Below are 10,510 nucleotides of genomic sequence, written 5' to 3'. Positions count from 1 at the left end.
CCTGCGGATGAGACATCTTTTCTTGAGCTCCCCAGCAGTGACCAACGTGCTGCCACACTGCCCTTCCTGGTGGCTCTGGCCGGAAGTGTCTCTGTCCAAGACCACTTTGCCGTCCTGGGATCACAAGATCAGAAGATACTTGGAGAAGGGAGGCACCTCAGGAGGGTAGACGACCCAACCTCCTGCTCGGAGAGCTTTGTGCTTCACCTGACTGGATACCCGTGGCCACTTCAGGCCTCTGAGGGGAAATTTGGGAAGACGTGGCTGTGTCTATCTCACTCCTTCCCGGTGGCCCCCACCTCTAGCTGGGCACAGGGGCACGGCCAGCAGCGCTGTACATGCAGCGGTCGTCTCTCCATTTCCCTGGACCTCCAAACGTGACCGTTAACAAGGCAGTAAAAGGAGGTAATGCCTGGCATGCTGGTTTTGCAGGGGATTTGGAAGAGCTTCTGCAAGACCCCTATGGCGCTTTCACGTATTCAAAGTGGGCTTTGGGAATGTATTGTGTTTGTTGCTGGTGGGAGACCAGAGGAAGCTCAGTGGGATGTGCTCTACAAGGCTCAGCTGGGACTGTCATCATCAGCTGTAAGACACCGAGCAAACTGCCCAAATGCTCCAAGGGCACTACCGTGGCAGACTCAAGCAGCCCGGACCAACACGCCCCGAGGTTTGGGGGAAAGAAGAAGGAGGGATGAAGAAAAACCATGGGTCGACCTTGCGATGCGACACAGCTTTTATTGCACTCTGAGGGGAGGAGGCAGTTGGGAGAAGAGCAGCGCCCCGGCCAAGGGCAGCCCCACATCTCCTGGCAGCCGGCAGAGCGAGAGTGAGCATCAGCCGTGCCGCAGGAGCAGGCGCTTAGTGCGGGTCTCTGTCATCAGGGGGCAACAAGTCTTGAAGGGATGCTCAAGTAGGGCAGGAGAAGGCAGAGTTGGGCCCCAAGCAGGCACGAGGCACCCAAGCTCCGGTGAGCAGCAATGCCGAAGGCATGTCCTTCCACAGAGCGTCGTGTCGGCACGTGCCAGGGGCTTTTCTGGAGCTCTCCTTCATCTGTGGCCGGACCCGGTGTGGGGCTTAGCAGGGCCCACAGTTGCCGTTGAGGTACCTGTGGCCTCGGCCCCAGCCGCCATATCCGCAACCCCCGTAGCCTCCGTAGCCCCCAAGGCCTCCATAGCCTCCGTAGCCCCAAGAGCCTCCATAGCCCCCAAGGCCTCCAAAACCGCCGCGGCCTCCAAAAGTGCCACCAAAGCCCCCTCCAACTCCGGGGGCTCCCGCCGAGCCAACAACGCTGTACTGCGGGAAGGAGCTGAGGATGGGCCCGGGGAAGGTGACCACCGAGGGCGGGGGCTGGATCACCACCGTGGAGTCGGGGCACTGCCGCACGCAGGGCTCGTTGCAGGTGTCAGCCAGCGGGGCCGGGGCGGCCACCCCGCAGGAAGGGGCGCACAGGCTGGAGCAGGACATCCTTGGGTTCGGGAGGTAAAGCTGCAAGACAAGGCAGAGCTCTGGCTCAGTGCAAGGCCTGATGCTAAGTCCCTCCGGCCTCTCTCACACTTGGAACCTGTGTCCCAGGGCGTGCTCGGGATTATCTCGGCAGTCACAGCAAAAACACGTTCCAGAGTTGACATGCTGCTTTAGAGCCCTTGCTGCCCTCATGCTCCCTGGTTCTTACTCGGCCACGGGAGGGAGGCAAAACTCCCTCATCCAAAGCAGATGGAAAATCACCAAGCTCCCAAAGGACTTGAGGGCACTGGTATACTCGGGGCGTCGTACCTGTGAGTTTAAATTTCCATCCTTTCCGTAGTTCTGAAACAGCACCATCACATCCTAACCATGTGCTATGAAAGTGTGGCGGAGCACTCGGCAAAAGAGACCTTGAGAAAGCCACTGCTGAGGAAGGAAAGGTGGAGGTGAGACTTGGACTTACCACAATGGTCAGGAGAGTCAAGCGGAGGAAACTGGATAGAGGGCTGCAAAGCCCTCAGCTCTTTTATACATGCCCCAGACTGCCCGGGCCATCGGCCAAGGGGGCGGTTGCAAAAACCCCAGGTAATTATGAATTCAAGCGGACAAGCTTCCTGGCACAGCTAGTGATGCGAGACAACTATGTGCCTCCTCACTGGGGACATTGGCGTGCAAATGTGCCCCGGAGAAGAAAGAGGTGATGGGAGGGACAGGCTGTGACACATCATTACATGAAAGACAAGGCGCTGCTGTAGCTGAACTCGCGGCACCAATAAACCCTGACCTGTCCCTAATCCCTCACTTTGCTTACGTAGAAGAATCCTGGGCATCTTGCAGAAGATTGCTGTCCCCAGCCACGCCACACTCAGCACTCAGCAGCAGTCCAGCCACGCACCCAGAGCCATCGGTGCCCAGCATGCCTGTGCCCGTAGGGAGCGTGGCCACATGCAGCCTGGCTCTCTGTGGGTGCTCGGCCAGCATCTCCGGGCACGGTCCTCAGTGCCCAGCTGAGTAATCAAGTCCCTCCAGAGGGGGCTCGGGGAGGACCACGCTCACAGACATGAGGCTGAAGGAGCTGACAGTGACCTGGTCCCGTTGCTGCCCTTCTGCTCCGCCATATACGTCCCCCGCCTCAGAGGTCTCCTGTGCTCTACCCCACTGCCGTGCCCATCGCGTCTCTACCAGCCTCCTGTGCGTTTGCGGTTTTGCCGCACATGGCACCCGTCTCCTCTACTCTTTGCGTGGCCGTCAAGTGAAACCGGGACCTAAAAACCCCAATGCCCGCCAGAGCCCTCAGGGTGGGCAATTAGCAGAGATGCCTGTGGACCCCAAGACCGTGAGACGCGCAGCTGTTGCTGGGCATTCAGAGATGGTGGGCATTTGGAAGTCACCCCGAGCGTGTGGAATGGCTTCTGCCTTTGCCCAACCTCCCGCTGCCTCTGTTTACCAGCCTGTAAAAGAGAGCTAATGACAGGCGTGATGGCTGTGCCCAGGATTGCAAAGCACTTCTGCAAGATGCCCAGGACTCTTCTACACAGGCAAAGTGGGGGATCAGGGACAGATCGGGGTTTACTGGTGGCACGAGGTCAACTACAGCACCGCCTTGTCTTTCATGTAATGACGTGCCACGGTCTGTCCCTCCCATCGCCCCTATCCTCTTCAGGGCACGTTTGCACACCAAAGTCCCCAGTGAAGAGGGATATAATTGTCTCGCTTCATTATCTGTGTCATGAAGCTTTTTCACTTGATTTCATGATTACGTGGGGTTTCCACCACCACCCCCTTGGCCGATGCCCCAGGCAGTGTGGGACATGTATAAAAGAGCTGAGGCCTTTGCAGCCCTCTATCCATCTTCCTCCACTTGACTCTCCTAATCAACTGGGTAAGTCCAGCTCTTGGAAGCCTCTTGGGGATCTCTGCCTGCCTCCCTCCATACAGCCCCTTCCCCACACCCTGGCCTAATCCCCGGTGCCTTTTCCAGCACTCCTTGCCTGCCTGGAAGATGTCCTGCTCCAGCCTGTGCGCCCCTTCCTGCGGGGTGGCCGCCCCGGCCCCGCTGGCTGACACCTGCAACGAGCCCTGCGTGCGGCAGTGCCCCGACTCCACGGTGGTGATCCAGCCCCCGCCCTCGGTGATCACCTTCCCCGGGCCCATCCTCAGCTCCTTCCCGCAGTACAGCGTTGTTGGCTCGGCGGGAGCCCCCGGAGTTGGAGGGGGCTTTGGTGGCACTTTTGGAGGCCGCGGCGGTTTTGGAGGCCTTGGGGGCTATGGAGGCTCTTGGGGCTACGGAGGCTATGGAGGCTACGGGGGCTATGGAGGCTACGGGGGCTACGGAGGCTATGGGGGCTACGGAGGCTACGGGGGTTGCGGATATGGCGGCTGGGGCCGCGGCCACAGGTACCTCAACGGCAACTGTGGGCCCTGCTAAGCCCCACACCGGGTCCGGCCACAGATGAAGGAGAGCTCCAGAAAAGCCCCCGGCACGTGCCGACACGACGCTCTGTGGAAGGACATGCCTTCGGCATTGCTGCTCTCCGGAGCTTGGGTGCCTCGTGCCTGCTTGGGGCCCAACTCTGCCTTCTCCTGCCCTACTTGAGCATCCCTTCAAGACTTGTTGCCCCCTGATGACAGAGACCCGCACTAAGCGCCTGCTCCTGCGGCACGGCTGATGCTCACTCTCGCTCTGCCGGCTGCCAGGAGATGTGGGGCTGCCCTTGGCCGGGGCCCTGCTCTTCTCCCAACTGCCTCCTCCCCTCAGAGTGCAATAAAAGCTGTGTCGCATCGCAAGGTCGACCCATGGTTTTTCTTCATCCTTCCTCCATACCCAGTACCCCGAGTGGCAGCCTTGGCTCCCTGGGCCGCCCCAGCCAGCTCCCACCCGGGGCCTCGTCAGGGGCACCTGCAGGAGCTGCTGTGCTTCCTCCTGCCTGCCCTTGGCAGCACGTCCCTCCACCAGCCAGTCTTATGCAGCAGGGATCATGCTCGTCTCCTTCACCAACAGCTTCTCCCTCTTTCCCTTCCCTGTCTTCCCCCCACTTTGGGCTCCTGCACTCTACAGCCCCAGAAGAGCTGTTGGGCCCCACAGTGAGCTTGCCGCCCACTCTGGCCATTCCCCACGGGCTGCCTGCAGCCTCAGGGCTGCGGGGACTGGGATGCCAACGGAGCCGCTCCAACGGCAAAGGCCCAGGTCAGAGCCACTCGGGAGGCCACGGGTCGATAGGGGAGACGGTGAGCAACCCCCGGCACCTCCCCAACTGCCATGCCTCCATCCCCTCCACATCCCTGCACCCCTGCACCACCTCCTCACCCTGTTTTTCCTCCGTCTTCCACTGCTGCTTGCAGCACTTTTGGCCCCGTCTTGCCCCCACTGCTGGAGCAGAAGCTCTTCCTGGGATTCCCTGTGTCACCCACCTGCCACCTGGGGATACGGCTCTGCCCAGGAAAAGAATGACAGGAGAGCTTCCCACAGCCCGGTGCTCTGGACCAGATTTGCTGGCCCTTGTTTGCACACCAGCCCACAAAGTAGCCCACACTGCCACACCCCCCGCAAAGCACCCAGCCACAGCAGCCATGACGGGGTCACCAGAACCCCCTTCCACCACTGTGCCCTCAGCAGACACACAGGGGACACCACGTGAGCCAGGACCTGGGGGATGGCCGAGAGTCAGTGCAGGGGGACCTGGCCAGCTGTGAGGACGGGCAGAGATTGAAACACCCTCAAGGGAAAGAGAAGACGTGCAAACTTCAGTTCAGGCAGTGGAAGGAAGGAACGCCTGCTCTTGCCATCTTGCTGCCTTCTACCCCATCCTCTGTGTTCACACCTGCGGATGAGACATCTTTTCTTGAGCTCCCCAGCAGTGACCAACGTGCTGCCACACTGCCCTTCCTGGTGGCTCTGGCCGGAAGTGTCTCTGTCCAAGACCACTTTGCCGTCCTGGGATCACAAGATCAGAAGATACTTGGAGAAGGGAGGCACCTCAGGAGGGTAGACGACCCAACCTCCTGCTCGGAGAGCTTTGTGCTTCACCTGACTGGATACCCGTGGCCACTTCAGGCCTCTGAGGGGAAATTTGGGAAGACGTGGCTGTGTCTATCTCACTCCTTCCCGGTGGCCCCCACCTCTAGCTGGGCACAGGGGCACGGCCAGCAGCGCTGTACATGCAGCGGTCGTCTCTCCATTTCCCTGGACCTCCAAACGTGACCGTTAACAAGGCAGTAAAAGGAGGTAATGCCTGGCATGCTGGTTTTGCAGGGGATTTGGAAGAGCTTCTGCAAGACCCCTATGGCGCTTTCACGTATTCAAAGTGGGCTTTGGGAATGTATTGTGTTTGTTGCTGGTGGGAGACCAGAGGAAGCTCAGTGGGATGTGCTCTACAAGGCTCAGCTGGGACTGTCATCATCAGCTGTAAGACACCGAGCAAACTGCCCAAATGCTCCAAGGGCACTACCGTGGCAGACTCAAGCAGCCCGGACCAACACGCCCCGAGGTTTGGGGGAAAGAAGAAGGAGGGATGAAGAAAAACCATGGGTCGACCTTGCGATGCGACACAGCTTTTATTGCACTCTGAGGGGAGGAGGCAGTTGGGAGAAGAGCAGCGCCCCGGCCAAGGGCAGCCCCACATCTCCTGGCAGCCGGCAGAGCGAGAGTGAGCATCAGCCGTGCCGCAGGAGCAGGCGCTTAGTGCGGGTCTCTGTCATCAGGGGGCAACAAGTCTTGAAGGGATGCTCAAGTAGGGCAGGAGAAGGCAGAGTTGGGCCCCAAGCAGGCACGAGGCACCCAAGCTCCGGAGAGCAGCAATGCCGAAGGCATGTCCTTCCACAGAGCGTCGTGTCGGCACGTGCCGGGGGCTTTTCTGGAGCTCTCCTTCATCTGTGGCCGGACCCGGTGTGGGGCTTAGCAGGGCCCACAGTTGCCGTTGAGGTACCTGTGGCCTCGGCCCCAGCCGCCATATCCGCAACCCCCGTAGCCCCCATAGCCTCCGTAGCCCCCGTAGCCTCCATAGCCCCCGTAGCCTCCGTAGCCCCAAGAGCCTCCATAGCCCCCAAGGCCTCCAAAACCGCCGCGGCCTCCAAAAGTGCCACCAAAGCCCCCTCCAACTCCGGGGGCTCCCGCCGAGCCAACAACGCTGTACTGCGGGAAGGAGCTGAGGATGGGCCCGGGGAAGGTGATCACCGAGGGCGGGGGCTGGATCACCACCGTGGAGTCGGGGCACTGCCGCACGCAGGGCTCGTTGCAGGTGTCAGCCAGCGGGGCCGGGGCGGCCACCCCGCAGGAAGGGGCGCACAGGCTGGAGCAGGACATCCTTGGGTTCGGGAGGTAAAGCTGCAAGACAAGGCAGAGCTCTGGCTCAGTGCAAGGCCTGATGCTAAGTCCCTCCGGCCTCTCTCACACTTGGAACCTGTGTCCCAGGGCGTGCTCGGGATTATCTCGGCAGTCACAGCAAAAACACGTTCCAGAGTTGACATGCTGCTTTAGAGCCCTTGCTGCCCTCATGCTCCCTGGTTCTTACTCGGCCACGGGAGGGAGGCAAAACTCCCTCATCCAAAGCAGATGGAAAATCACCAAGCTCCCAAAGGACTTGAGGGCACTGGTATACTCGGGGCGTCGTACCTGTGAGTTTAAATTTCCATCCTTTCCGTAGTTCTGAAACAGCACCATCACATCCTAACCATGTGCTATGAAAGTGTGGCGGAGCACTCGGCAAAAGAGACCTTGAGAAAGCCACTGCTGAGGAAGGAAAGGTGGAGGTGAGACTTGGACTTACCACAATGGTCAGGAGAGTCAAGCGGAGGAAACTGGATAGAGGGCTGCAAAGCCCTCAGCTCTTTTATACATGCCCCAGACTGCCCGGGCCATCGGCCAAGGGGGCGGTTGCAAAAACCCCAGGTAATTATGAATTCAAGCGGACAAGCTTCCTGGCACAGCTAGTGATGCGAGACAACTATGTGCCTCCTCACTGGGGACATTGGCGTGCAAATGTGCCCCGGAGAAGAAAGAGGTGATGGGAGGGACAGGCTGTGACACATCATTACATGAAAGACAAGGCGCTGCTGTAGCTGAACTCGCGGCACCAATAAACCCTGACCTGTCCCTAATCCCTCACTTTGCTTACGTAGAAGAATCCTGGGCATCTTGCAGAAGATTGCTGTCCCCAGCCACGCCACACTCAGCACTCAGCAGCAGTCCAGCCACGCACCCAGAGCCATCGGTGCCCAGCATGCCTGTGCCCGTAGGGAGCGTGGCCACATGCAGCCTGGCTCTCTGTGGGTGCTCGGCCAGCATCTCCGGGCACGGTCCTCAGTGCCCAGCTGAGTAATCAAGTCCCTCCAGAGGGGGCTCGGGGAGGACCACGCTCACAGACATGAGGCTGAAGGAGCTGACAGTGACCTGGTCCCGTTGCTGCCCTTCTGCTCCGCCATATACGTCCCCCGCCTCAGAGGTCTCCTGTGCTCTACCCCACTGCCGTGCCCATCGCGTCTCTACCAGCCTCCTGTGCGTTTGCGGTTTTGCCGCACATGGCACCCGTCTCCTCTACTCTTTGCGTGGCCGTCAAGTGAAACCGGGACCTAAAAACCCCAATGCCCGCCAGAGCCCTCAGGGTGGGCAATTAGCAGAGATGCCTGTGGACCCCAAGACCGTGAGACGCGCAGCTGTTGCTGGGCATTCAGAGATGGTGGGCATTTGGAAGTCACCCCGAGCGTGTGGAATGGCTTCTGCCTTTGCCCAACCTCCCGCTGCCTCTGTTTACCAGCCTGTAAAAGAGAGCTAATGACAGGCGTGATGGCTGTGCCCAGGATTGCAAAGCACTTCTGCAAGATGCCCAGGACTCTTCTACACAGGCAAAGTGGGGGATCAGGGACAGATCGGGGTTTACTGGTGGCACGAGGTCAACTACAGCACCGCCTTGTCTTTCATGTAATGACGTGCCACGGTCTGTCCCTCCCATCGCCCCTATCCTCTTCAGGGCACGTTTGCACACCAAAGTCCCCAGTGAAGAGGGATATAATTGTCTCGCTTCATTATCTGTGTCATGAAGCTTTTTCACTTGATTTCATGATTACGTGGGGTTTCCACCACCACCCCCTTGGCCGATGCCCCAGGCAGTGTGGGACATGTATAAAAGAGCTGAGGCCTTTGCAGCCCTCTATCCATCTTCCTCCACTTGACTCTCCTAATCAACTGGGTAAGTCCAGCTCTTGGAAGCCTCTTGGGGATCTCTGCCTGCCTCCCTCCATACAGCCCCTTCCCCACACCCTGGCCTAATCCCCGGTGCCTTTTCCAGCACTCCTTGCCTGCCTGGAAGATGTCCTGCTCCAGCCTGTGCGCCCCTTCCTGCGGGGTGGCCGCCCCGGCCCCGCTGGCTGACACCTGCAACGAGCCCTGCGTGCGGCAGTGCCCCGACTCCACGGTGGTGATCCAGCCCCCGCCCTCGGTGATCACCTTCCCCGGGCCCATCCTCAGCTCCTTCCCGCAGTACAGCGTTGTTGGCTCGGCGGGAGCCCCCGGAGTTGGAGGGGGCTTTGGTGGCACTTTTGGAGGCCGCGGCGGTTTTGGAGGCCTTGGGGGCTATGGAGGCTCTTGGGGCTACGGAGGCTATGGAGGCCTTGGGGGCTACGGAGGCTACGGGGGTTGCGGATATGGCGGCTGGGGCCGCGGCCACAGGTACCTCAACGGCAACTGTGGGCCCTGCTAAGCCCCACACCGGGTCCGGCCACAGATGAAGGAGAGCTCCAGAAAAGCCCCTGGCACGTGCCGACACGATGCTCTGTGGAAGGACATGCCTTCGGCATTGCTGCTCTCCGGAGCTTGGGTGCCTCGTGCCTGCTTGGGGCCCAACTCTGCCTTCTCCTGCCCTACTTGAGCATCCCTTCAAGACTTGTTGCCCCCTGATGACAGAGACCCGCACTAAGCGCCTGCTCCTGCGGCACGGCTGATGCTCACTCTCGCTCTGCCGGCTGCCAGGAGATGTGGGGCTGCCCTTGGCCGGGGCCCTGCTCTTCTCCCAACTGCCTCCTCCCCTCAGAGTGCAATAAAAGCTGTGTCGCATCGCAAGGTCGACCCATGGTTTTTCTTCATCCTTCCTCCATACCCAGTACCCCGAGTGGCAGCCTTGGCTCCCGGGGCCGCCCCAGCCAGCTCCCACCCGGGGCCTCGTCAGGGGCACCTGCAGGAGCTGCTGTGCTTCCTCCTGCCTGCCCTTGGCAGCACGTCCCTCCACCAGCCAGTCTTATGCAGCAGGGATCACGCTCGTCTCCTTCACCAACAGCTTCTCCCTCTTTCCCTTCCCTGTCTTCCCCCCACTTTGGGCTCCTGCACTCTACAGCCCCAGAAGAGCTGTTGGGCCCCACAGTGAGCTTGCCGCCCACTCTGGCCATTCCCCACGGGCTGCCTGCAGCCTCAGGGCTGCGGGGACTGGGATGCCAACGGAGCCGCTCCAACGGCAAAGGCCCAGGTCAGAGCCACTCGGGAGGCCACGGGTCGATAGGGGAGACGGTGAGCAACCCCCGGCACCTCCCCAACTGCCATGCCTCCATCCCCTCCACATCCCTGCACCCCTGCACCACCTCCTCACCCTGTTTTTCCTCCGTCTTCCACTGCTGCTTGCAGCACTTTTGGCCCCGTCTTGCCCCCACTGCTGGAGCAGAAGCTCTTCCTGGGATTCCCTGTGTCACCCACCTGCCACCTGGGGATACGGCTCTGCCCAGGAAAAGAATGACAGGAGAGCTTCCCACAGCCCGGTGCTCTGGACCAGATTTGCTGGCCCTTGTTTGCACACCAGCCCACAAAGTAGCCCACACTGCCACACCCCCCGCAAAGCACCCAGCCACAGCAGCCATGACGGGGTCACCAGAACCCCCTTCCACCACTGTGCCCTCAGCAGACACACAGGGGACACCACGTGAGCCAGGACCTGGGGGATGGCCGAGAGTCAGTGCAGGGGGACCTGGCCAGCTGTGAGGACGGGCAGAGATTGAAACACCCTCAAGGGAAAGAGAAGACGTGCAAACTTCAGTTCAGGCAGTGGAAGGAAGGAACGCCTGCTCT

At 60.4% G+C, this 10,510-nt stretch overlaps 4 protein-coding genes across 4 annotated transcripts; 2 read left to right on the top strand and 2 right to left on the bottom strand.

The window, feature by feature from the left end:
• Positions 1–1,011: 1,011 nt before the first annotated feature.
• Positions 1,012–1,497, bottom strand: LOC115345925 (claw keratin-like). Its single transcript, XM_030025449.1, has one exon. The coding sequence runs from the start codon at positions 1,462–1,464 to the stop codon at positions 1,075–1,077; it is 390 nt and encodes a 129-aa protein (XP_029881309.1). The 5' UTR covers positions 1,465–1,497; the 3' UTR covers positions 1,012–1,074.
• A 1,969-nt stretch (positions 1,498–3,466) lies between these two features.
• Positions 3,467–3,892, top strand: LOC115345922 (claw keratin-like). Its single transcript, XM_030025446.1, has one exon. The coding sequence runs from the start codon at positions 3,467–3,469 to the stop codon at positions 3,890–3,892; it is 426 nt and encodes a 141-aa protein (XP_029881306.1).
• A 2,278-nt stretch (positions 3,893–6,170) lies between these two features.
• On the bottom strand, positions 6,171–6,766 carry LOC115345923 (claw keratin-like). Its single transcript, XM_030025447.1, has one exon. It carries the CDS (start codon positions 6,764–6,766, stop codon positions 6,359–6,361), a length of 408 nt encoding a protein of 135 aa, XP_029881307.1. The 3' UTR covers positions 6,171–6,358.
• A 2,002-nt stretch (positions 6,767–8,768) lies between these two features.
• Positions 8,769–9,158, top strand: LOC115345924 (claw keratin-like). The gene has a single exon (XM_030025448.1). The coding sequence runs from the start codon at positions 8,769–8,771 to the stop codon at positions 9,156–9,158; it is 390 nt and encodes a 129-aa protein (XP_029881308.1).
• The last annotated feature ends 1,352 nt before the right edge of the window (positions 9,159–10,510 follow it).

Source organism: Aquila chrysaetos, chromosome 9 (genome assembly GCF_900496995.4).
Source record: "Aquila chrysaetos chrysaetos chromosome 9, bAquChr1.4, whole genome shotgun sequence".
Classification (NCBI taxonomy): Eukaryota; Metazoa; Chordata; class Aves; order Accipitriformes; family Accipitridae; genus Aquila; species Aquila chrysaetos.
This window is presented reverse-complemented; position numbering and strand designations above follow the sequence as displayed.